This window comes from Aythya ferina (assembly GCF_964211825.1).
Source record: "Aythya ferina genome assembly, chromosome: 1".
In the NCBI taxonomy this organism is placed as follows: Eukaryota; Metazoa; Chordata; class Aves; order Anseriformes; family Anatidae; genus Aythya; species Aythya ferina.
The window spans coordinates 200,606,289-200,631,348 of NC_140296.1; the positions used below are offsets into that span (position 1 = coordinate 200,606,289).

A 25,060-nucleotide genomic window follows, 5' to 3' on the forward strand; every position below is an offset into this window, starting at 1 on the left:
GAATACTCACCTCACCTCACTCCTCACCTCAACTCACAAGGTGGTGGTGCCCATCAGGAAAAGAACAAGAGTTTCAAACATGTACTTTTATGCTGCCAGTTATACTTGCTGGATGTCCACATATTTTGTAGCTGATAATTTTACTTAGAGTGACCATCACTGGAGGGTCCTAAAAACCTCCAATCAATCTTCCTGATTCCTTGTGCTCTCCTCTGCCTGCATCAGTCTCCCATACCACATGTGCCCCTGCAGTATGAACAATTTTTGCTCCACATTGTAACAGCTTCTACCTATCGGCAACCTTTGTGCTCCTGATCCAACACCTGTTAAGACAGAGGAGCGGAGCAGAAAAGACATCTTCCTGCTCCTATCCCCAACTAGGTGATCACATTATGGGATGGTCTCTTTATGATCCCTGAATCCTGTGCTCCCAATGCCTGGTGCCAATTTAATAGAAATGGATGAAAACACCCAAAACTAGGAGGTTCCTTAGTCTGGCGGCAGCTGCAAACCCCCACAGGGAGATGGAACTGGTGAGCTGCCAGGTTTCTCCCTGCATGGCCATGTGTCCCCACCAGGAATGGACCACACAATCACTTGTTGCTACTTCTTCAAAGCAGTGAATCCCTCCCAACTGGGTGCCTATCTCCATAAAGAGCTGCAAGGTCTGGTTCCAGAATGAACAGACAATGTACAGCCTGCAAGAAGGTCACCAAGCTCCACAGAGCCTTTTTTAATTCTGGGCAAATCTCCATCCAGCATTTTGACTTTCTGGAAGGCTCCTCCAAGGTTTCCAGCTCCTTCTGTGGATCATTTCCACAAGCCTTGGACCACACTAAGTAAATCTCCATCCTACTCTGGCTCTCAGTGTTTCCTTTTCCTTCCAAATAACAATGCTACAGTTTGAAGGCGGGACTTGGCCAAAGATCGCTGCAGATAAACAACCTCCATCTCTTTTTCTCCAGAATAGCAATCCACTTGGGAGGAAGAACACAGATGTCTAATGGTCCAAAGGAACTCAACTTCCAGTTGATTAAAGTAGAAATGGCCCTTGAAAGTGGAAAAATTCACCAAGGGAGGGAACTACAGACCTGGAAATGAGCTGAGATTTCTCTCTCTTAGCACCCATTGAGACAGATATGCCAGCTGGGAACGCAGCGTAAGCAGAGCAGGCTGAGGATATGCTGACTTGGCAGACTGTGAGCATAGCTCCTACCGAAAACTTCCTCTCCCTTGCAGAAACCCCGAGGAAGGAGTTTGCCTTCTGAAAATAACTCTGCCAGCTGCCTCCTGGGATGAAACCACCCGCTGCGTAAGATGCTGCCTCGTTCTAGAGTGTGCCTGCGTATGTGCCTGCTGGGGACATTAGCTGTGAAAAGCATTTCTAAAGGTGGTTAGAAAAAGCCAGAACACAACCTTCTGGAAAATGTTGCTAACTCCTTCCCAGACTAAAACATCTCGCTGCCTTCTTATTGCACCCAAAAATTATATTAAAAAGAAGCTTCAAACATAGAAATGTAAAATTAGCTACAAAACATTAAACAGGTGTGTGTATGGACTGCATTTTATAACAGCAAAAGCAAACTGATTAACATGCCATTAAGTTTAGAAAAGAACTAGCAATTCCTAATCTACCTGGTGCCTTACTCAGACGTCATTGTGGTGGTTTGCAGCAGAGAACAAGAGAACAGACAGATGTGTGCGCACCCTCTCTGCTCACTCCTTGACGATGTTAATCCTCCATTTCAAACAGGATTTACTTTTCATCATTTTATAAACAGGCTGATGGGTTTGTTTGTGGATGAAGTGTCCATCCACAGTGGGGAATGAGACCAACAGCTGAAATCAAGAAGCCAAGTTCTTTACTGAGCTTCATACCATGGTCCAGAATTGATGCAAAGCTCCTACCTCCCTAACACTTGACATGAGCATTTGCTTCCAGCTGTCCTGAGAAACCTCATCTACAGACTGACTTTTTAATCAAATATTCATGGATTTCTAATGCAGAGACCCCTGATTTCCAGCTGAGTGCCCTTGAAATGGGGAGTGTTAAGCATTTTTGAAAATCAGTCCATTTAAGACAATGACCTATTTTAAACCCAAGTAACTTCTAAGCATTCAGTATGATTAAATGTAGTCTGAGAAAGAGGATCCCTCCCATGTGTAGTGCCAATCCCAATATAATCTCTCATCCAATGAGAAAAGTTGGAACAAGAGCTACTTTCTGGCATTTGAACTGAGAACAGGCCATTGCTTCTTACAACTGCAAGTTTCCAGATGCTCTGGATGATCCACACAAAAAACCCTTCAGCATCCCACTGGCACTGTTCGCAAGCTGCTCATGCTAACAGCTAATTACATCCAGTTAGATTTTAATTCAGAAACAACCTCGTTGAAGTCAAAGAAATTAAACAGATATAAAACTAACGTAACTAGGAAGAGATTTAGAACCCAGTTCTCCAAACAAACAAGTTTTGCTATTAGATATTTTAAAATGAAGATTACCCAGCATTTCCTTGTGGTAGCATTTATTTTTTGTTTAACTAAAGGTCAGGCATAATAATAAAAATCTGTTGTCTCATTTGCTTCAAAGGCAGATTTCAGGGCTGGGAATTCGCTCAGTTTTAGAAGAAATTAATTCATGTCAACAGCCAGCATACTTTGCCAAGCATTTCTTTCACCTCTCCCACCTCTCACTGGGTTGAACGCCACTGTCCAAACCCTCTCACCAAACATCTCCAATCAGCAGACTCCTTGTTTTCCAGATAAAAATCGTCCGTCTACGTCTGGCACCTCTCAGCCTCTTTTCTCTTTAAGCCAACATGCTATTTCACAGAAGGTCTGCAGCAAGCAAGAAAAAAAGGATGAAGCTTGGATCTATCCCACCTTGCAGTCCTTCCTCCCACTCTGATGGAGATTTCTTGACAGCACTGTTCCCCCACCAATCTGTCCCTCCTCTTCCCAAAGCCAGGATCTTAGATCTGTAGCAGTCCCACTGGTTCTCATTTTAATTTTGAAGAGCCTCAGCCTTGCTAATATATTTGGAGCTAAGGAAAACTGTATCGCTCCACTAAGAGCTCCCTCCACTCCCTATTTATTCAAGGACATTTTCTCCCATAGTGCCTTATCTTTGCCATTGTTTCATGGCCTAATTACTTCCCTTCTGAGAACTTAATTTCATTTATCTCCTTGGAGTCAGACAGGATCGTATCAAATATGTAAACTCAGTTGTGCATGATACTCACACAAACAACAGCTACATCCCTCAGTCTGCATGCAATTCTTGATGTATCACAAACAATCACACTTGGGAAAGGCAACATACATTTCCTAAAGTCCCTGTTTATTGCCAAGGCAGGATGCAATGTTTTTCTGTGTAAATTCAAGTTATTGCTAGCTGGAGCATGCTACAGTTCCCTCTGATGAAACTAAAATATTTTTGGATGAAGAATAAATAACCGTCTTGGAAGAGTCTGAATGAAGAAGCCTCTGACTGAATTCTCTTGGAAAGAAATTGTTTAAACAAGTGTTTGTTTTCTGAAATTTAAACAGGTTTTTGGTGGTGAACCACACTGATTCATACAGCTCAGTGCAGCTAAAAGCGCCCTTTTCCCCTTCTCTATTCTTTATATCTCCATGTTGTTTGCCAGTTATCTCTCTGGGTATTATCTTAAGTGTTGCTACATGAACCCCACTGCCGACCACATTGCTACAACGTGTGTCTGCAGTCAGTGCTGATATCAGACATGTTTTGTTGAAACGTGGAACGATCAGATGACAGGGACTTCTGACCAAATCTTTAAATAACTATGGACTACAATGTTCCCGTGTGCTGGGATGTTTTTTAATGGGTTGTTGTTTTTTTTTTCAGGCACGTTGCTTTCCTCTCTGTCTGCAAGGAAGAGTGTTTTATAATATGCAAAATGTGTAACAGAAATGACAGAAAAGCTGCATACAAATACAAGAGAAACTATCTCAAGCTAAATAAACAGGAGACAAGGCAATCTCATGTAATATTGTACCTGATATTTACTAATTATTTCATATATACATTTTTTAAAGTGATAGCATAAAGAGCATTTGGGGAATTCTTAGGGAGACTCAATAAATGATATTAATTATATACCTCTCATCTCCGACACAGTGCATGGGAGATCTTCTAACTTTGCTAGTCAACACATGAACTAAAAAAGCTCAGATTGAAGCCACTGTCATTACTATCCTGCATAAAGGAGAGCAGAGAATGATGTTGCCCAAGGCCCATAACTCACCCAGCATCACTGCTGGTGGTACCATAAAGGTAAGGAGTGGAAACCTCAGAAGATCATGCTGCAGTGTTCAACAAATGCCAACTTGTCTAGTGGTCTGTCACTAAAAATGAATTGGATTAATTTCCTTTTCACAATGCAGAAATCAAAGCAACCTATTTCAAAATAAATATGTCATCTGCAAGGCCAATTAAGTTTTGCAAGCCATGACCAGGGGGGAGAAGAGAGGATCAAAAGTTGGGTTTTGTAATGAAAGTTGACTGCAATCTAAATTACTAAAAGGCTTTGGCTTGTCATGCTTGCATATTCCTCAAGGTGTAACACTTTGATGACTGCCTGATCAGATCACCCTCTTCATCTATTTGTGGTTGTTAAGAGCTTATTACAACCCTTCCTGAAGAGATGGGCTCTTCTAACAACCTACAGCATCTTGTGTCTTTACCACAGGAGAGCCCTGTTCAGTCCCTAGTTGACCTTACAAGTGCTCACCTGTTAAATATGCATGGAAAAGGCAAATACTTAAAGCAAAAACATAAAGCAAAGAACAAAGTGATTTAAAAAAAAAAAAAAAAAAAAAAAAGACCTTTTTTGCAGTTGGGGCAGATACTGATCCCTAAGATAACAAAATTTCCTAAGAAATATCACCCAAGTTCTTGCTAAATTTGAGGCAAGCAAAGCAGCAAGCCAAGTATAAAGACAAGTTGTTACAACTTCAAAATGTTCTCTTTCACTCCAGTGCCAGATCGACATGTGTCCCACCCTATACAATTATTTGCTATTGCTTCTTGCTATGTGAGATCACCTTTAAAACAGTAATTAGAGGATGTGTTTGTTTAGAGGAGCGCAAATGACTGCTTTGCTCGGGGCCTCCTTAACATGTCATGTTAGCCGGGAACCACACCTGGCTACCAGAAGAAAATCATCAGTGAAAAATAAACAGTCTGTGTGCAGAATGTATCACTTCCCTCCATTGGGGCTCATGCATCATTTAGTGTTTAACACGTTCCCCAGAAGAGGGAAATAACTCATGCAAGCATCAGCACTTAACTGTTTGAGGACAGGCAATGTCTTGAGCAAGGTAGGAGCATTTCCAGTTCCCAGGATGGAAACAAAAGGACTTGATCACTACCCTGACACCTGGTGAGAATATTTGCCTTTCCCATATCTGATCAAAGAGCTAACAAAGAAACAGGGCTGGCTGCCTAGTTTCATTCTCCCCATGGGGTGATCAAACATCTGTGCACTGCTTCACACCACAGCATTTCAGCCTGTGCCAGTGCCCTGCTGTGTAGGGGATCAAGAACAGTTTTTGGTACTAATCTAAAAAAGTCTCATAGTAAATTAAGCTTACACTAACCAAGAAAGCGTCCTCCTTTCTACCAGATTGTTATTTCAGTAGTAGCTGTCAGACATGATTGGTTTAATAGGTCCAAGGAAAAAGAGGAAAGATCTCAGAAGCTGATCCAATGCTCTAGGTGAGCTTCCTGAAGAAGAGCAGAAAAGACACAGTATGTGACTTGGTGAGATAATGTTTTGCTTTGTTTTTCTGTGGGAATCACTATTACAAGGCCTTAGTCCAGGATTTCAGCCCTGAAGCACCATCACAAACCAAATGATGATTTTTACTGATGTCCCATCAAATCTGCTGAAAGACCTGTTTGTCTGAGTAAGTTTTTCCCACAGAAAACATTGCCACCTCCCTAAAGTGGAGAAAAAATAATATTATATATATATATATATTTTTAATGCACTTCATTGTTTGCAGTGTTGTGAACACAATGCCAAGATGCTATGGTGAAGCACTACTATGAATCATGATGCTTAAAGGTTGTTCCTCTGGGACTAGGAATTGTAGAGACATTTGCACTCTCTTGACAAATAAATGGGTTTATAATATGGTCCGTACCACAGTGCACATCACATCAATGACAGCTTGCACCTTTCTGCTCATAGCAGACAGGTTACTTGTGTGAGTAACCCCATTAACTCCAACCAGAGGAAACAGCAAAAAATACTGGAGTTCCTTTTGGGAGAACTACATTTTACACATCTACCCCTAGAGAAATAGGGGTAGATGAAATAGGGCTTATAGCAGTGGTACCAGCCCAGAGCCTGGGCAGGAAGATGTTAAGGTGTCTGGTGGGAAGCGACAGCAATGAAATGGCTTAGCCTTTCCTAAGTCAGAAATACCACACACAAATTACAGAAATCACGGCGTTGTCTACTCGGTGGAATATGTCTCCTCAGGGCATTCTTTTCAAGCAGACCGCACCACGGTAAAGGTCAGCATCGTTTACAGACAAATCTATTTTGTATTACACGGCGCACACTGTGCTCTGTAAGAGGCAACGTACACACAAAACTAGCTTTCTCAGGTTGACACAAATCCTCATGGGCTTCTGGCTGCAGAATAGAGAGGACTTGGAAGCGCTAGCTCAAGCCGTTCCCACATGGTGCACATGGGGTTAGCCCACGATACGAGCACCTGAACCCCCACTGACTCAGGCAATGAAGACTGGTAGAAGTTCAAGCCCGTGTGTGTGTGGAGTGTTTTCAGTTCATTTTCCAGCTGTGACTATGGATGGAATCTGTCCCTGCCTCTCAACCATAGGGATGCACCTTTGGTGACATTTGGAATTCCTCAAATGCAGGTGTGATCTGGCATGCCATTTCCCTTGGCTTCTTATAACTTCCAGAGCATACCTGTAAAATTCCAGTCTATAAAATACTAAAGGCAAATTTGAACAAACTAAGACTTTGTAAGGGGGTTCACAGCTCCAGTTCATATTCCTGGCACTTGACAACACTTCTTGACTACAGGAATTAACTGTTTAGGAACCTCTTTCAGAATGCAAGTTGGTGAAACTCTTTTCTTGAATCTTGACTTTTTGTTCCCATACTTCCATCATTCCTCTTTTCTCTTTAATTATGCAGTCATAAAACATCTATGTGGCCATGTGTCATGTATAAATATATTTTCTATTTAGAGTAATGTCTGCACGTGTTATGCCTCCCTCGGAAGGGATTATTCTACAAGCATACTCTACAAGCAAGGAGCATTTTTGTTACATTATAGAATAAGTAAGGTTCCCTGGCGGAGCTATAGAAAACCTTCTGGTCCTACCATAGCAGACCCTAGGCAACTTCTTTGATCAGCAGCATAATTCCTCAATGTTATCAAAATTAAAGAGGAGAAAGCACGAGGAATGCTGCTTACAAAACAGCTTGACCAACTACTCACGATGTTCCACTTCAGTTTTAATACAAAGAGATGCACAGCACTGCAAAGCAGTTTTTAATTAACTGTTTTCTCCCGGCAATACTTTTGGCTCTACATAATAGTGCTGATACATAATAGTACTGATATTTATGTAACTCAGCAGTGCTTATGATTTTGCTACAAATGTTATTTCAGTGGGGCTCTGCAACGACCCGACGAGCCCTGTGGTATGCATGGCTGCAGGAGGAGGCTCAGGGAGGAGATGCTTTTAGGACCCCCCCAACTAAAAGTTTAGCCCAAAATAGGAGGAGAAAAGTCTTGTTTTTTCATGCAATCCTCATGCTGGGGAAGAATGCCTCTTCTGCTTTTTTTTTTTTTTTTTTTTTTTTTTTTTAAGCTTACCTTCACTGTGATTCTTAGGAAAACCACAGTGCAGCAACAGGCAAGGGCTGGCTGTGGTTCCTGCAAGGCTGATGAATAATGCTGTGGGCTCAGGTACTTACCAGGAAAAATACTTGTATAGGGATTTCCTGAAAACTGTGTCTGATATTAACTCCTCAGCAACTGTACTGCTACTGGAGGCACCCAGGATTTTTCTGCTGTACTGGTTTTAACTTGCCATGGCTAGCTTCTGCTTTCTCTAGAGGGTGCTTTTTTAACGTTTCCTTTCATCCCCCCCATGCCACAGAGAGGTGGTGGTTTCCACCCTGGGGTGTGCAAATCTTTGAGGAAAAAATGAAAAGTACACGCCTATTCAAATGGTTGAAAAACCACTGTTATCAAGCCATTTTTAGAATAAACTCTTGGGCTTCCACTCTTTCATTTTCCTAAAAACAAGAAGCAAATTGGCCACATCAGTCAAGGAGCTGATTCCCCCATAGAAACCCCTATTTTTGCCCAATTTCTACATGCTTCATGTCCTAGGCTGTGGGGTCTTGCCATGTCTTACAACCCTGCCCCCCTGCATCCCCTCCCAATCTCACTGTGCTCCCCAAATCAGCTTTATAAATGAAGATAAAACACAGCTGAGTTTTATCACCAAATCAAGCTCTCTTTTCAGGATTACAGTGCTCTCAAATGTATTTTTTCCTCCTGTCACTCTCCCTATAAATCATGATGTGCCGTGAGAACACTTCTTGCTGCAGATTACACATGGGAAAGGACCAAAACGTTCCCCAAGCACCAGCCAGTGCCTATAAAGAACTCTGCAAAATTCTGCTTATTGAAATTAGACTGATTACAGAAAACAAGAACCCATATGGGGAGAAAATTAAACTAATATCAGATTTTTTAATACATCAAGAAACACACACAGAAAAGAACTCCGTAAAGAAGTTAAATCCAAACAAGGGGGAATTAGTAGGGTGTTTTCTTTTAAATAGGAGTACAAAGTATGCCTTCACAGTTCCAGTGAACAACAGGAGACTTCCCATCAGGCAGAACCAAGCCTGGCTACCTTCCTAACTACTATGCATTAGTCAAATCCAGCTATCATCATCTACGTAAATAGATGAAATCCCATAGTGCACATGGTGAATCCACATGGTGCAGAAGGTCAGGCCAGATGAGTGAATTTCTCTTTCCAGAATTAAATACATGTTTTTATAGGGATGGCTTGATTTTACATGGCTTGCCCAAGCTTAAACTCCAGTTCAAAATGAGCACAAGATTTTGGGCATTTCAGGTCCTGTTTTTTTTTGTTTTGTTTTGTTTTGTTTTTTGTTTTGTTTTGTTTTGTTTGTTTGGTTTGGTTTGGTTTGGTTTGGTTTGGTTTGGTTTTCTCCTGGAAAAAGGTGTGCTGCTCTTTTATAAAAATCTTAAAGATGTTTCCATAATGGTGAAAGACCTGTTCTGACAAGTAATTTGGGTTAAAAATACAATCTATACTAAAGAGCCTGTAAACCCTGTGCTTTGAGATACTCCATGATTTCTGAGCTGCTTCCTTCAAGTAAGCAGAAGGCCTAGGACTGTGCCGGGAGCAACTGAGACGTTAACCAAGGGACTCCAGGCAACTGAGTCATGAGAGCTAGGGCTGATTTCTTCTTCATTTATGGTCCAAAACAGCAAGGGACTGGAAAACCCAAGACAGAAAGCAGTTGTAACCTACATAAATAGAAGGCATAATTGATATGATATAGGAAATTTTATAGCTGACTACCAAAACTAAGAGTTCTCCTAACATCCCCTGTTTAAGGGTGTTCAGTAGGATCCAGATCCCTCTCCTGTGCAGGTGCTTTTAAAAATGCAACACACATCTACCCAAGACATGGATGTGAGAACTGGTACCTGACCCAGGTCTCTAAAGCTTATAAGACTTTCCTGTATATAAACTGATGCAAAGCATAACCCTCTATACTCATTGACTTATGCATTCTATAAAATCCTACACTGACTGCTCTGCTAATGCATTTACCTGTATCAGCTACACTAGGAGCATATACTATGTTGAAATCAAACAAATCAAATTGTGTTCAAGTAAAATGGTATAGGTGCACCCAGACTGAACAGTTATTTTACATTCAACTACAGGGATTTTTAAAAAAAAAAAAAAAAAAAAAAGGAAAAAGAAAAACAGTGAAAATCTGCCAGAAATACTGACATCAATCTTCCATTTCAAGAGCAATTCAGAGTGATTCCAAATATAGTTGGTCCTATTAAGAAAACAGCTCTCGGGTAAGAGTGCAAACTGTGTCATCATAAGAAAGAAAATCAGAAACATATGCTTCCAATGAAAGAAGGAATTTTAAACAAAGTCAGCAATTTAGGGCCCCCATAGTAAATCAGGACCAAGAGGAGAAAACCTTTATGTGTCATCCCCATCTTTACGGGATGAAGTTTGGTGAAGAACTTTGTGCCTGGTCTTTTCCATTTCTAGAAGGAAAAACAGCTGAATGCCAGCAGCACGTCCTAGGAGGAGAAAACCCCATTTTGTAAGATGGAGACCACATTCCTTTTACAGAAGTTTTTGGATTCCCTTGCTCCAGCTCCAAAGTTACACGGAGGGAGAAGAGTAGGTATGGCCGGTCCCTGGAAGATTCCCCTTCTGCAGGGTGAAGTCCGGACTCAGTCAAGGCAGCCTAAAACAGCAGTAACACCATAAACCCCACTGTTCACACCCATGAACCCACTGCTCCCACCTATCACCCAGAGGTGGTGGAGAGCTATCCCAGTGGCAAAGCTGGGCTCCTGTGTTGGCTTGGCTGTGCTGGACTTACATGGGACTGGAGATGGAGTAACTACCTTTGGAAGAGGAAATCCACATATGTGGGCTCTTGCCCTTTTTTTTCCTGGTATACATGTAGCAGGTTAGGAAAATGGGAATGGATGCTGTACAGCACATCTGCTGTGCATGTAGCCCTGCGTGCTCACTGCATGACCGCACAAGGTAAAACCCCGCAACCCTCAGCTTTGGGCTTCTTTCCACTTTTGCTTTGGGCTGAGATTCTCAAGGGAGCCTTGAAGATTCATGTAACCAAGTTCAACGGCTTTGAATTTTCCTATTGACCAGAATAGCATTAGATCATATTACCCATGTCTATTTGTTAACGACGACCGCTCGTTTACCCATGCTGATGCCACATGGCCTGGATGTGGCTTTGTACACCATAAAAGGGAAGGACAATGCCTTCGAGACCTAAACACTGTGGGGCATGCTGCCGTCCTACCCAAAGGAAATGCTCTCATGTGCCCAAGGAACACAGAAGGAAAAGTTTCAAAGTTCACCAATGTTTTCGGCTTCCCTTCCAGCACCCACGTGTAGCAAAGCTAAAAGCAGGCAGCCATCACCATCACAGCAACATTTTATCTTTAGAAAGGGAAGAACTGCCGTTTCTATATAAATGCCAATAAAAACTGCGTCTTTGTGGTTCGTGCCACATTCACATATTTGTTGTGACTCACAAACAGAGCATTTAAAAACTAACAGAAAAAGCCTTTTCCTCTTTGCATGCAATCAGAAACCCCTTATTCTCCCTTTTAAGAGAAAAGTTGTGAACAGCCTCTGTTTTCTGTTCTAATTACCGAGTTTACAGCAGACATGGGAGTAACCAGATTGCATCGCTCCGGAGAGCCACATCTTGGCAATGTGTATGATGCCAAATACGGCTGCTGCATGTGGACTCCTCTGCTTTCGGTGGATGGAGGAAAAAAAAAAAAAAAGAGAAAAAAAAAAGGGTCTGAAACATCTGAAAAACAAACCCATGGTGGTGTATTTTTCAAACAAGGATGTCAGCAGGAGTCAACTCTTGTGTTCAGTGCCTGGTCCACCATGGTCTGAATCTGTTCCAGTTGCCTGCTGAGAGGAGCTGCTTGGTTGGGGCTGTACAAATACATATGTACAAGTCCAAAAGGGTCCCAATTTAATCCCTGGTGCGTCAGTCAAGACAGCAGACATCACAAAGCTATGAAGCTATTTGAAGCAGGCTGTTATTCCATTTGGTGGGACCCCGATGGATTATATATAGAAATTTTGGACTAATCTCAGAAGGAGTCAGTGCTGGTGTGCATAAACATATCTGGCACACTTCACTGTTATGCATTTGTCAGTTGTTTCTGAGTCAATGTGGAGCTATAAAATACATTAGATTATTATCTTATGCTTCTTGCTAATATTCCTTCTCAAAGATTTTGAATAAACTTTAGAGAAAAAGAAATGAATTCTCTTAAGATATTTGAAAATGCCTTCAAAAAAATATTATTTTTTCTCTAAGAAAGCTTGAATTCACTTATGTGTATTTCCGGAAGAAAATAATAATAATGAGGAAGTAAAGGAGGCAACAACATCCCTGTTTAATGTAATGCTCCATAATTTTAATTTGATAAAATATCTGGCAAAGCAAGAGCTAGCTGCCACATTTCCTTAGGGAAATGATTTCATAGGCCACTTACAAATTGTCAGTATTAAAACTAACCCAAAGATTTGTGCACTTACAGAGGCTTAAGAATTGGGCAATATATCTGAAAACCAGAGACACAGAAACATGAATATACTGAAAGAAAATATTAGGCTTTACTTTGAAAACTGATTTGATTAATAGGTTTAACGTCCTCTAGTTGCAGAAGCACAGCCTCCTACCATGACCACTCTCACTTCAGAATAAAAACAATCTATTCTGCTTAAGTCAATGCCTTATGAATGCAAGGCATGATAAGAAATTGAATTTCTGATTTTTGTAAGAAATGAATTTTTATTTCAGAACAAAACTGTGATCGCTCTTTCCTTGGTCAAAGACAAAGTCCATACCTGCATATCTTTTGTGGTTTTTATTTTTTTTTCCCAGGAAAACTCCTACTGAGCAAAGTGTTGTATGAGTAAGCATTGTAAGACTGAATCAATATGTAGTACAGATGACAAATGTAGGCTCAGTTGGCCAAATACCAGTTAATTTATGCAGTTGTCAATCCAGGATGCGTTCAAAACACAGAGGCTGCTGTTAGGTTTAACCTGGTGCAACTGCAAGTGGGATGGAGTACAAATATTTACCCATTTTCTTATGGTCAGAGACAGTCCCCCCGTGTCAACATCTGGTTCAAGATACCTGGAATCCTGACCTTATTGAGGGACAAAATGTAAGTGTGATTCATCTTCTATAAATGAAAATAGAAGGCAGAAGTTGCCAATGGAGATTTCTTAAATATGCACCGAGCTCATATGCTGCAAAAACTGGCCCACCAATAACACTACTAGTCTAATTTCATATAATGGAGGCTTAAAATGCAGTAACTTGTATTCACAAAGCATTTTAGCATGCTGTTAAGAGCAAACAACTGCTTTGGACAAGGAGTGCTCATGAAAACTGTCATTTCTGATGAGATTTCTGTTTTTCTACCTTCTTGAACTGACATTTTTGGAATACTTGTGTTGTGTATTTTTCCCCCCTGTACATTCTGATCCACTTAGAAATGCATATTTGATGATTTCCACAACAAGTGAGATGTGAGCTCAGATGCAGCTGTGTACCTTGAGGATGCTTCCAGCTGGCCGGATGAATCCTACCTTGCATTTACTTGGTTTACTTTATGCAGTGCTTTGAAAATTATACCCTAATTCGCTACTCTCCAGCGCTATGTAAATTAATGCCACAGATTTTAATAGCATGAAAGTGAGATGAAAGAATATCATAGAGGTGCTTGGACTGTGTATGTAAGTAACTTACCCATCATTAAAATATGGTCATCCTATGGTTAAGCTAACTGGCTCCCAGCAGGGCATTGCAATAGCTTAATATTTAACAGGACATCGCAATAGCTTAATATTTAACATTTAATTCCTCCAGTTAATATTTCAAGATTAAGTTAGAAAAGACAGGCAAAATGCAATTTGTTGATAGCATGTTGACACAAATCTTCATTTTGTAAATACCATGAGACCTTTAAATAACCTCTTAAACCTTTTCCAAATGAAGAAATGACTTTCATGGGGAAAAAAACAACAACAACTTATTTTTAGGTAGAATATTCCAGACGACCTATGAAGAACTCTGTGAAAACAAACAAAAACAAAAGCAAGAGGAAGTATTTTACCCAATGAAACCACTTAGGACCACATCTTTATCAGATTCTAGGCAGTGACAGATCCTGGAAGATGTATCTGGGCTGCAAGCACTTGTGAAAATGCTTTCCCTGCTATTACCCTAAACCCTGCAGCCTCTAAACTTTACCCCAGGTCTACCACCTCTTGGGTTAGTCTCACAGATGCACATCCTCCCATGCACAGACAGGCCCACCTTAGATCCTTTGAGCTTCATAGGCCCCAGCTGAAGGCACTTCTTGCAAATAAGGTGACTTAGCTTTGAACATGTGGGAGTGACAAAGGCAGACCTGATGCATCCAGATACAAAGCTGAGTCATTTAATAAACTGTTAGATCTTATTAAAGAGGCTTTATGCCTGTTAACAATTCGTTCCTTTTAGGTAACAGACAACAGCGCATATAATCAGGTACTTGTATCACCAAAATACAATTGTAACCATCTTCCTGAGTAATAAGTACATGAAAATAGGGTTATGTTCTCATTCTTTAGCTAGAAGCTGTGAAAGGACCCTGGCTTTGTGATTGCAGCTATGCACAGGATGGGGTCCACATAAAACAGACATTTGGCACAGAAGCAGGCTCCAGCTAAGGCTGAAAAACCCATTCTGCTAATCTGAAAGCATCTTGGAGCACCATTTCAGAAAGCAGCTGTTTCTTCCAAAATGCACCAAATTATTTCTCAGGCTGGAGCTCTGAGCTCTGATGCCCTTTCATCACCCCTGACCTGCCCCCATCTCTTGGGGCCCATCTTTTGAGTTGGGTCAGGGTACGAGCTGACCTTGAAGAAGAACAGTTATGCAAGGGAGATTTGGTAAGCCACCGCTCCCCAGAAGGGAGGACAGCCGTGTTGTCACCTAGTTGTCACCCAGCAATTAGGTTGCAATGACTTCTCATGCTGTAACGCTGGTCTGCGTGCACACTGGAGAAGCTCAGGCAGGAACACGGGATCACCACGGCTATTTAGGAGAACGCTACATGTAAATAAAACCACAAGACTAGAGAAGACATCGGAGATTTTGTTTGTGTTTACTCTTTCAGAAGGGATTTTTTTCTTTCTCATCTAATGTATTTTAGGATTTTTAAGATGCCTTGATCTGCTTCTGTACATCTGCTTACATCTAATCTAGCATGAAATGCGATCTGGGCAGTCCTGGCTGCAAAGTCTTCCCCTGCAAAGTTTCCAGCATCTCAGTGATCAAAAACGGTGTCAGCTTTGTTTCAGTTGTGTGTTTTTTTTTCTTGTTTGTTTGTTTGTTTGTTTGTTTCCCATCAGCATGAATTCTTCGCAGCAAAATAAGCAGCTTAGCAAGAATCCACCTTGTAGTGCCAATGCAGAGCTGTCCTGTGCCATACCTATATATATAGGGTCAGATTCACTTTTGCCTGACACCCGAGAAGGGCAATTCATGCTGTTTGCACTTCCTTGATTCAGAAGATGATCTCATGGCTTAATGCTGATGTCAGCCTTGAGGCATGTCCAAATGGCCCCTATCCTGCCATGCTGTGGATCCTGGCTCCTTTCCATGCCTAACCTGCCTCTCTTGGGGTCATGCCTGCAGTAGTAACAGTGGCTCCAAAGGACAAAGCCCATCCACGTGGGACAACAGCAGATAGAATATTCTCTTGGAGCCCTACTCTTTCACCATTGACATCGACATCATTATGACACCACCCAGGGTCACCCCGTTGCAGCAACCTCACACCTGGGCACCCCAATCCATCCGCAGGGTACTGCTGGGGATGCACTTTTTGGGATGCCCCGGATTTGCAATTAGCAGAGCTCAGAGTATGGCCACATGGGGAGGGCAGAGCCAGCCTCCTATCACCCTGGCTCAACCGCAACAGCATGAGCAAGCCAGGTTTTAGCAAGTAAATCTACATAAAAGCTTTCTCTGAAAGTGATTACTTAATATAACAACCAGCTGTCTCTGCAGTTCTTGCTGAGGCAGCCTAACTTCTCACCATTATTCACAGGGTGGGGGAAAATAGGAGGGGGAAAAAAAAGCAGCAAGCCTGTTTTGTCTATAGGGTAAAAAAAGCTTCAGAGAAATAATGTTACCTGACAGACAGAGGTGCCAAGTGTTTTGGCTTTTGTTGGTGGTGTTTTCAATTTGTTTTCTTTTCTTAACCATCCCATTCATTTCTTTATAGGAAAAGAGCTCTCACTGCTGGGGCATCAAGTCCTAATTAGTCATTAACCTCTTAAACCTCAATCCCACAGTTGTTCTGTTACACACCAGCTGCACAACCTAATTACCATTGGTTTTACATTAAAACATTGTTTTTACACTAAAAACTAAATCCATCAACACAGGATCTGCCTCCCCTTCAAGTTTAGCTGGCCCTGTACTCTGGCTGGGTAACCTCTCACAGAAAAATAATTGTTGTAGGAGAGCACTGGTGGGCACCAGCAGAGACTCTGGATTAGGAAAATAGAGCACAGGACCATCCAGGCCTGCAAGGGCTTTATTTTTTGACTCAGAAACATTCACGGCTTAAATAGGAGGATCCGTCCCACAAAGTCACTCAGGAACGTTCAGCCGAATTAATTAAGTGCCCAAATTTGTGTTAAGGTACATTAAATTTCTGCCTGATCAATTTTGTTCAGAATTAATGTAGCCTTTTATCCTGAGTTAAATTGCACAGAGGAGTTTAATAAGGGGTGACTAATGGGTTTCAAAACTGAACGTGGATTTGGCTTCCCAGAGGCCATGGGGTTAGCCTGGGAGGGATAAGCCCTGCCAGAGGTAAGAGCAGGGGACAGAGGGGTTTTAGGGGAAGCTTGCCAATATGCTACCAAAAAGGAACAAACCTGTGTGACTTCTGAAATTCCCCTTTTAGCCTTCAGGTAAATCTTGAGACGGGGTGATTTTTCTATATTCCTTATCAAAGACGTCCCCTTTAATGGTGTGACCAAGCACAGCCACGCTTTCACCTGCTTGATGAAAACTTTTAATCTCTGTTTTCTGGGGGGTTTGGAGGTAGGTTTTGCAGACTTTGCAGGAGGCTGCCTCTCTCCCTTTTTATAATAGCTGCAGCTCCTGGCTGTAGGTGCAGGCGTATAAGGAGAGAAGCTGCCGTCTGGGCATGAATCACTGCCTGAACACCCAGCACCTCTTCCAAAGAAATGGGAATGGAAAGCACGGGCAGAAATACAGCTGACCTGCTAGAAACGGTTTGATCATGCTGTTTAACAGGAAAAAATGGCTTCACTGCAATTAGGCTTGGATTTGTAATGAGGAATTTTATGGTGCCTCTCCCAGAGGATCTAGGAGAGTAAAGAGCAGGTGGGGAGAGTGGGAGATACCTAAATAGTTTATAAAAGATTCTTAAAATCCCCATTCAGCAGAAACTAGCTAAAGCAGAGTCTGATGTGCTAGCTAAACAGCATTTGTTTAACAAGACTCTAATTTGTGCACGTGGCTGCTACGATCAATACACCTGCATTGATTCCTCCCCTTGCCTTCTTCTGACTCAGCACCAAACCTTTCTGATTGTGCAGGTATTACCCCGATAACATACCACCAGCTAGAAAGTTTCTTTGTGATTTAAAAAAAAAAAAAAAAAGGAAAGGAAAGGAAAGGAAAGGAAAGGAAAGGAAAGGAAAGGAAAGGAAAGGAAAGGAAAGGAAAGGAAAGGAAAGGAAAGGAAAGGAAAGGAAAGGAAAGGAAAGGAAAGGAAAGGAAAGGAAAGGAAAGGAAAGGAAAGGAAAGGAAAGGAAAGGAAAGGAAAGGAAAGGAAAGGCACATATATCAGGTATATTTTTCTCTTCCAAGGTTGTTTTTCTCTACTTCACTAGCCTCAAACTGATGCTCACTGCAGTCCAGCTCTTCACACCACCTACTGCCTTCAGGAGCCCGTCTAACAGCCGATTCATCTTTCAGCGTGTTCACACCTGCACAATTAGCATACGGGGAAGAAATTTCCACTATTCTACAGCAAACAATGGAAGGAACTGCATTTACTTCTCTGCTTAAAAAGCAGAAATGGGTTGCTTTCTGAGCTGGTTATGAAACTGCCCACATCTCAGGTTAGAAAAAGTTTGTGTAACACAGTGTGCTGGGTTGCAATCAAGGCAGTTTACACAGCCATGATAGTCCTACCCTAGAGATCCAGTTTTCTTCCTCAGACAGATTCTAAAAAATAGTACTTTTTCCACTGCAAAAGAAATAAACCCAGAGCAGCTGATGCAGCCCAGCTTCTCACTTGTTTTTTTGTGTTGAGATGCAACCTTTTGCACCGTGTCCAGCTCCATTCAGCCAGCACACAGCTATGAGAAACAGCAGTCCTTGTGCACCAGCCCATCAGATGGGCATGGAATGGGGACACTAAAAACTCCACTCCTGATGCAGACTTGAACAGAGGTGCCCAGTGGGATTTCCCCCCTGTCATGGAGCATCCTTTTAGCCCTGAGTTCAACAAGGAGAGCTCAAACTGAAAGGAATGAGCTGATTTCAGAAGGATGAGCTGAATTCAGAGGGATGAATTATCACCTAGAATTGGGCACATGCTTAAATGCTTTGCTGAAATGGGGCCGAAAGAATTCGTCAGGCTGGGGCTCCCGGATTAGCTGCAGACTTTGTCTCTGCCAGCACTGCGTCCAACAGCGAGCTCCTTCCCACTGCATCCCCACCCATCTGAGTCTTCGGGGAATGTTGCCATGGATTTCCACGGGAAACAAGAGAGTCCATATTGGAAGAACCCTGTTAAGGTTGCTAGGCGTAAATATTGACTTAACGGCTCTTCCGTCTTTTTTCTTTTTTAAGAACAGATTTGTTGGCCATGGCTGGAAAAATAAAATGTTGGAGGGAGCATGATTCACTCTGGCACTCACACAAACATGCAGATCAGTTGGCTGGCAGCTCCTCTGTTAGCAGAACATCGCTTTTAAAATGTGTCATTTTGTTTTGGCAGCAACAGCGGCCAAGCCCACAGACAGAGAGCATCCAAAAGATAAAATCTCCTACCTTCCATGAACTACATGTGGGGACCACCGGCCTTCCCCAGCATGTAATATTTGGTTTAACACTTCCAGTGTGTTTTTTTTTTTAAACCAAGACAGAGAAGGGCTGATGGGACACTGCAATGGTTTTGCATTAAAAGTCCAGACCAGGAACTTCCCCTCTTGGACCCACTCTTCTCCATCTGCTGACATGAGAAAAGGAAAGCAAAGGTCCTGAAGGTAAAACTTTTTATTTAAAGGCTTTTGGCTCTGTCACAGACAACAGCTATTTCAGACAGAAGGCACTTTAGGTCATGCTGGAAGCCAGCAGCAGAAATGAGAGGTGATGCAAGGGTTTTGGTCATTAAGTTCATGCTTTCAGCACCAGGTTCTGCTTCCTACAGCGCTCCACGCACAGACTTTCAGTCCTGAATTTAAAAGATATCATTTAAATGCAGGTTCAACAGACAGCAGCATCCAAACCCTCCTGCATCTTGATTCTGCCAGATGTGGGTGGTCTGGGAGGTCCAACAGGAGGACAAACCTCCTCCAGAGGGCACAAAGGGTGCAAAGGACACAGTCAGCACCACCTCTGACTGTCCCCAAAACCCTGCTCACCACACACACAGGAGCACGAGCAGCTCAGAGAGCTGGCAGAGGATGCAGTGAATATATCTGTGGCTCCCTGGTAGGTACCTGTCTGACAGGCAACCTCTAAGAGGACACAAGGTGTTTGCTTGCATTTCAGCTTCACAGGCTGTCATTTGGGACTTTAATCCTATCAGCTTTCAAGCACCCCCCAAAAGCATGATGCAAAAACAGAGAATGGGGACAGCACATGTGCTGATTTATATCTGCTTTGCATCCATCCTCTATGGCTCTGTGCACTCCTTGCAGGGAAGAGGGACAAATCCCTCCCTGCAGGCATCCCCTGCTCACATCCTCCCTAGAAGTGCCCAGTTCAGTGCATGGTTTGTTACAGCTGTGGCTCCTCGCAGCCATCCAGGGCAGCCTGGAGCCCTGGCATCCTACCCACTAATTAGGCAACACACACACTAGCCATCCCTACGCAGTATGAAGCTATCAGAAACAAAAGCAAGGCACTTAGATACCTTTGGAGCTTAGCAACAGCTGCTCAAGACCCACCCCACCCCTCTCAAATATATTTCTACTGACAGGTTTTGAAGCAGATAATTTATTGAACAGAGAAATAGGTTGATATCTCCTCTCCTCGATCCCAGGCAGAACCAGAATGTTATTTTCTAAGCATTTTCTTGGTGGTGCATACAAATTCAATACTGCATCTGCTAGCAAAGATGCCTATTTTCAGAATAAATACAATAACATGCAAAGTTTGTATTAGCAACAGCTAAGTAGATGACATCAGGAGATAAAAAAGGAAAAATCTCATGGCCCTAGCGTGCACAGGACAAGAGACTGAGTAGATTTAATTGCATGGAATTGAGGAATTTTCTGCCTACTCCCTCTCATGCCATTGCAGCACGAATAGCCCAGCCTGGGTGCTGCTTCTTCTGTTCTTATAGTAATGTATGAGTATCAGGGGACAGACCCACAGAGACTGTTTCAAGCTGCCTGGTATTGGCCTTTATTACCTGGTCATGGAGATGGCAATGGGGTTCTCAGTACCACCAACCAGCAAGCCAACATGCTGCAGTTATCACTGAGTTTCCCTCAAATGGGTCCAGCAATGGGAAAGCAACTGCAACAAATCCTTGTACTTTTTCAGAGCCCCACATGCTCCTCTCTGCTGAAAAGGACCCCCTCTGCCTCCTGAGATCGCTGAGTTTGCCCTAGAACCTGCTCCTTTGGCTTAGGTTGCTTGAGCATTTAGTGTATCTAAGTATCTAAAGATTTAGGATCAGTTTTTGCCTTGCAGTGCTCAGACCATGAGCCACTAACTTCTACATGACCAAGAGCTGGTGCAAAATGCCCCACTAGGTACAGCAAAGCAGCAGGAATTTGGTAGCCCCAGTTCAATGTAGACTTCTATATAGTTGTGCTACTTTGAATTAAATGAGAAGAAAAGCTGCTTTTAGAAATCTAAAATGGGTCATATAGACCAGTCCTAAAGTTACCGATCTCCTCCCACTAACTAGAAAGAAAGGCAAGGGTGACAAGTTCAGATCCAAGTGTCTCAAGCCAGGTGAGATGAATCCTGCCTTCAGGGCATGAGGTAAGGAAGAGGTACGGATCAAGCCTCTAATGACTGCTCTGAACTCACCACACTCCTGAGCTGCTCGTTTATGTCTGATTTATGTCAGGAAAAACTTGCACTCCATGGACAACTCTGATAGAGCAGAGGTGACAGAGCTACTACAGGCTACCACTGTCACCTTGAGCAATCTGTAGCATGCCTAATTGGTTTTACAACAATCAGTGTATCAACTGCTTTAAGCACCTGGAAATAACAACCCCACTCTTGCTCTCCTCAAAGGCGACAACCCAATTGCTGACATTATTAGTGGGTAAGGTTTTTTACAGGGCATCACTGCTTTTACTCCATCCTAACTCCTTTTCTTTGCTATTTCACAGCCATCCAGCTGGATTAATATAAAAGAAAACCAAAGCATTTCTCAAAACATTTTCAGCATCATTTAAACTCGGCTGATCTTGTCTGCCGGTGACGGGCTGAACAACCCGTCAGTCACACTTGTCAGTCACTGCTCCTGTGCCTGAAACGCAGGAGCCTAATCGAAGCAAAGAAGCAGAAACGAAGGTCTGATACTTACTTTCTCAAGACTGCAATTTCATTCTCTATGCTGCTTTCCTTCCCCTTCAGTGCCTTCTTGGGAATGCACTTGACTGCAAATAGTTTCCCACTAGCTCTCTCTTCAGCCAAAACAACTTCAGAAAATGCGCCCCTGAAGGAAGAAAAGAAAAGCAGAGATTTTAAGTGGTGTCATTTCTTCGCAAGCTGTTATCTGAAATACAGCAATTGAATCTATTCTTCTGGTGGATTTTGATAGCTGCTCTCGTTAATCACAGCCACAGCATTATGAGAATCTTTCACTGTTTTTACAGATATATAAAGGCATTCAAGCAAAATATTAAAGGCTCACCAAACCCAACAATATTAATAAAGAACCACAGTCCAGCAGAAGTTTGAGCAAAGGTCAAAAATCAGAAAGTGCCATTTCCATACACAAGGGCAAGGACCGCAGCCAAGCTGCTGATTTGACGTATGATGAATGATGCACTTTTCCCTTCTCTGAAGTTTTTTTGAGGTTTAATTCACACAGCACCACAAAGTCCCTGGGAGCAAATGACCCATGGGTGCCAAACGCGCTCTCGGTTCCTCAGTGACCACAAGAGGTCAGGGCCTCTGCTCTGGTCCTCTCTGAGCATCTCTTCACCCTTCACTCAACCCTGACTCAGACGGAGAAGCAGCGTCAGAGTTCCTCTCTGTACACAGAGTTATTCCACAAAACAAACTGCCCTGTGTAATCGCTAAAGCCAAACAATCGGATTAAGTCACAAGCCCAAATGTCTGCCTTAATAGCAGCTTCCCCGCAGTTACCCCAGAGAGGATTACACAAATAAAGGATGCAGAAACATCATCACAGCAGCCAGTCGCTAATTGCCAGGAGTGGGCAGTGCCTCTCCTTCATTGGGTTATTCCGTAACAGTATTATTTCTTGCACTCTCATGTCTTCCTCCAAAGCATCCTCCAAAGAGGCCAGGCACATGTGACAGGCAGGACCCTTATGTGCTTTTGCTGCTGCTTTCTGAGAATTTCTGAGATTTGGGCATCCTTCAGAACCTTTTGGCATCTGGATGGACTTTCACTCTGGCACACTGGGGCTGCTCTGATATTCCTGGTTTATCAGGTTTAGCTCATTACTGGTTTAGCGGTGAGGTACTGGGCATGGCAGAGCACCACCAGCCTGCTGAGGCACAGCAAATCCCTGCTCCTGTTCACCAAAACCTCCTCCCAAAGCAGCTGCCTTGCCCGAGACACCAGAGCCAAGCACCACCCAAAACGTAGCACTACCCAAATCCCAACTCAAAGTCCAAGAGCCGAAGGATCACATTTTATATATACAACACTAAAAGAGGTAGGACACCAGGTTATCCATCACTAGGTTATTCTGTTCTTCTACATAGCTCTCTCTGAAAAGAGGCTGAGCAACCCCAACCACACTCTAACCTACTCCTAAAACGTTAATATTTGATCACAGCCTCATTTGGCTATCACAAACTTTCCCTGACTTTTGTTGCCCACAGTCACTGCTTACCTAGATGTTTGAGGACCAACAGAAACGTTTCCTCTCCTGTCTCTCCCTTTCTAAGTTAGGCTCGACGACACGACCAAGCACCCCTGACCTCAGCACCAGTTCCTGAGTTGCGAAAGGACCGAGTGAATCACTGAGCCAAGGGGTAAGCGAAGCAGGCAGACAGAAAAGGATGCTGGATAGAAAGTGCCTGTTTACACAGAAACGTTTTGGTCATTAGCAGCAAAAGGGAAATGAGAGGGGAAGTTTAGGAAGGGATTAAAAGAGACTTTTGCAAACTGGTGGTTTGTGTCCATGTGGCAGTGACCCTCTGAACAAAGAATGCTTTGCCCTGCGTTTTTGGCAAAAAGGACCCCAAAAATGTCCAGACTCATTTATGCCGCACTAAGTACAGGAACAGCTTTGTTTTCTGCATTGTGTATAAACTGCCACGGCATGTTGGAGCATCACAGACTCCAGTTCAGAGTCCATGCAATCAGTCCCAATGGCTGGAGCAATAAAAAAAGAAAATCGAGCCACACAACGTATTTTTGCAGACCTACTCTTTGCTTTCCTGTCAACAGTCCTAATTACTTGGTTCACCAAATGGTGCTTTCTTTCTAACCTTCATGCTGGGAACAGCCAGACTGGAATTGCAATAAAATCCCTTTACTGGGAAATCCTGAGACCCCTCAGTGCTTATCGGCTTTGGCTGAAGACTCGGATGCTCAGAAACTCACAGGGCAGCTCCCAGCTATAATTCATGAACGCCTTAAAGTCCTATCTACTTAAGCTTTCACCACTTCACTCTAGCTGTGTCTTGAATAATCTTTTTGGCTGTAGTTAAATGCCATTAGAAGCAGCACATCCATACTGGTCATTTACTGCTCACGCAGCTCTCTGAGTGTTTACAACACTGCAAAGCACAGAGATCCCGTTCTGATCGGGATTTCATTGCTCTTCTAAGACGCCAAAATCAATGAAATCCCTTTATATCCTTCTATATAATAAACTGAGCTTGGAGAAATGCCTCTATTTCAGCTGGATTCACCATTTTACTGGATTTCTTCCTCCACATACCAGGACAGCTATGGGGTTGGAGCAGCTTTTGTGTATATAAATGCATTTTTAGGGGGAACTCTGATATACACTGGTAAAAAACAATTCCATATCTTCTTAGCAGTCTTTCTTGTTAAAGCAAGAAATGAGCTGACCCTCACTTAAAGCATTCACATAAATGCCAGCCCTTGGCACTGATGGTCTGCACACTCCTGCTGCACTACACGTGTTCCTGCTGCACAGTTCCTGCGGTCACAGGCAAGGAAAAAAAGAAGCACAGAGGCAGCAGACAAAAGAAAGAGAAGTGCTGGAAGAAAAGAGAAGAGTGCTGGAAGAAATGCAGATAGGGATCAGAGAGTTAAATACAGTTGGGGAGGAAAGAAAGGCAAAAAAAAAAAAGGAAGTATTAGCAGAAAAAAATCACCAAGCAATAGGCAGCATAGACACTCCTGCAGTGTGCTGGAGTCAAGGGAGAGCCAGAAATAATAGTATATAGATGGACAAGTAATTATCTTAATTTCAAATACACAGATGAATTCACCCACACTTAATAATCCAATCCAGCCTCCACTAAATCTTTCTTGACTTATACATGACTAGGTAAAAAACAGAGAGAAAGAAATACAAAGCTGCTTGTTTTCTTGCTAACAGTAAAATATCCTACAGCAAATTCCCCATTTCCTCAAAAAAAAAAAAAAAAAATCCCCAGAACACCAGTCTAGCAGGCTTACTAAAGGAGATATTTTTCCCCCCAAAGAATTAATGTGCCCTTTAAAATCAAGACATAAATGAAGGCAACAGTTTATCT

The 25,060-nt window shown here is 42.6% G+C and overlaps 1 protein-coding gene across 4 annotated transcripts in view; it reads right to left on the bottom strand.

Moving 5' to 3' along the window:
• The window catches only part of CAMK1D (calcium/calmodulin dependent protein kinase ID), a 220,186-nt gene that overhangs the window by 102,722 nt on the left and 92,404 nt on the right, over positions 1-25,060 (bottom strand). For all 4 annotated transcript variants that reach the window (XM_084517804.1, XM_084517803.1, XM_084517802.1 and 1 more), the window contains exon 2: positions 21,712-21,843. In XM_084517804.1, coding sequence (XP_084373930.1) covers positions 21,712-21,843 — 132 coding nt within the window. The remainder of the gene's footprint in view (positions 1-21,711; positions 21,844-25,060) is intronic.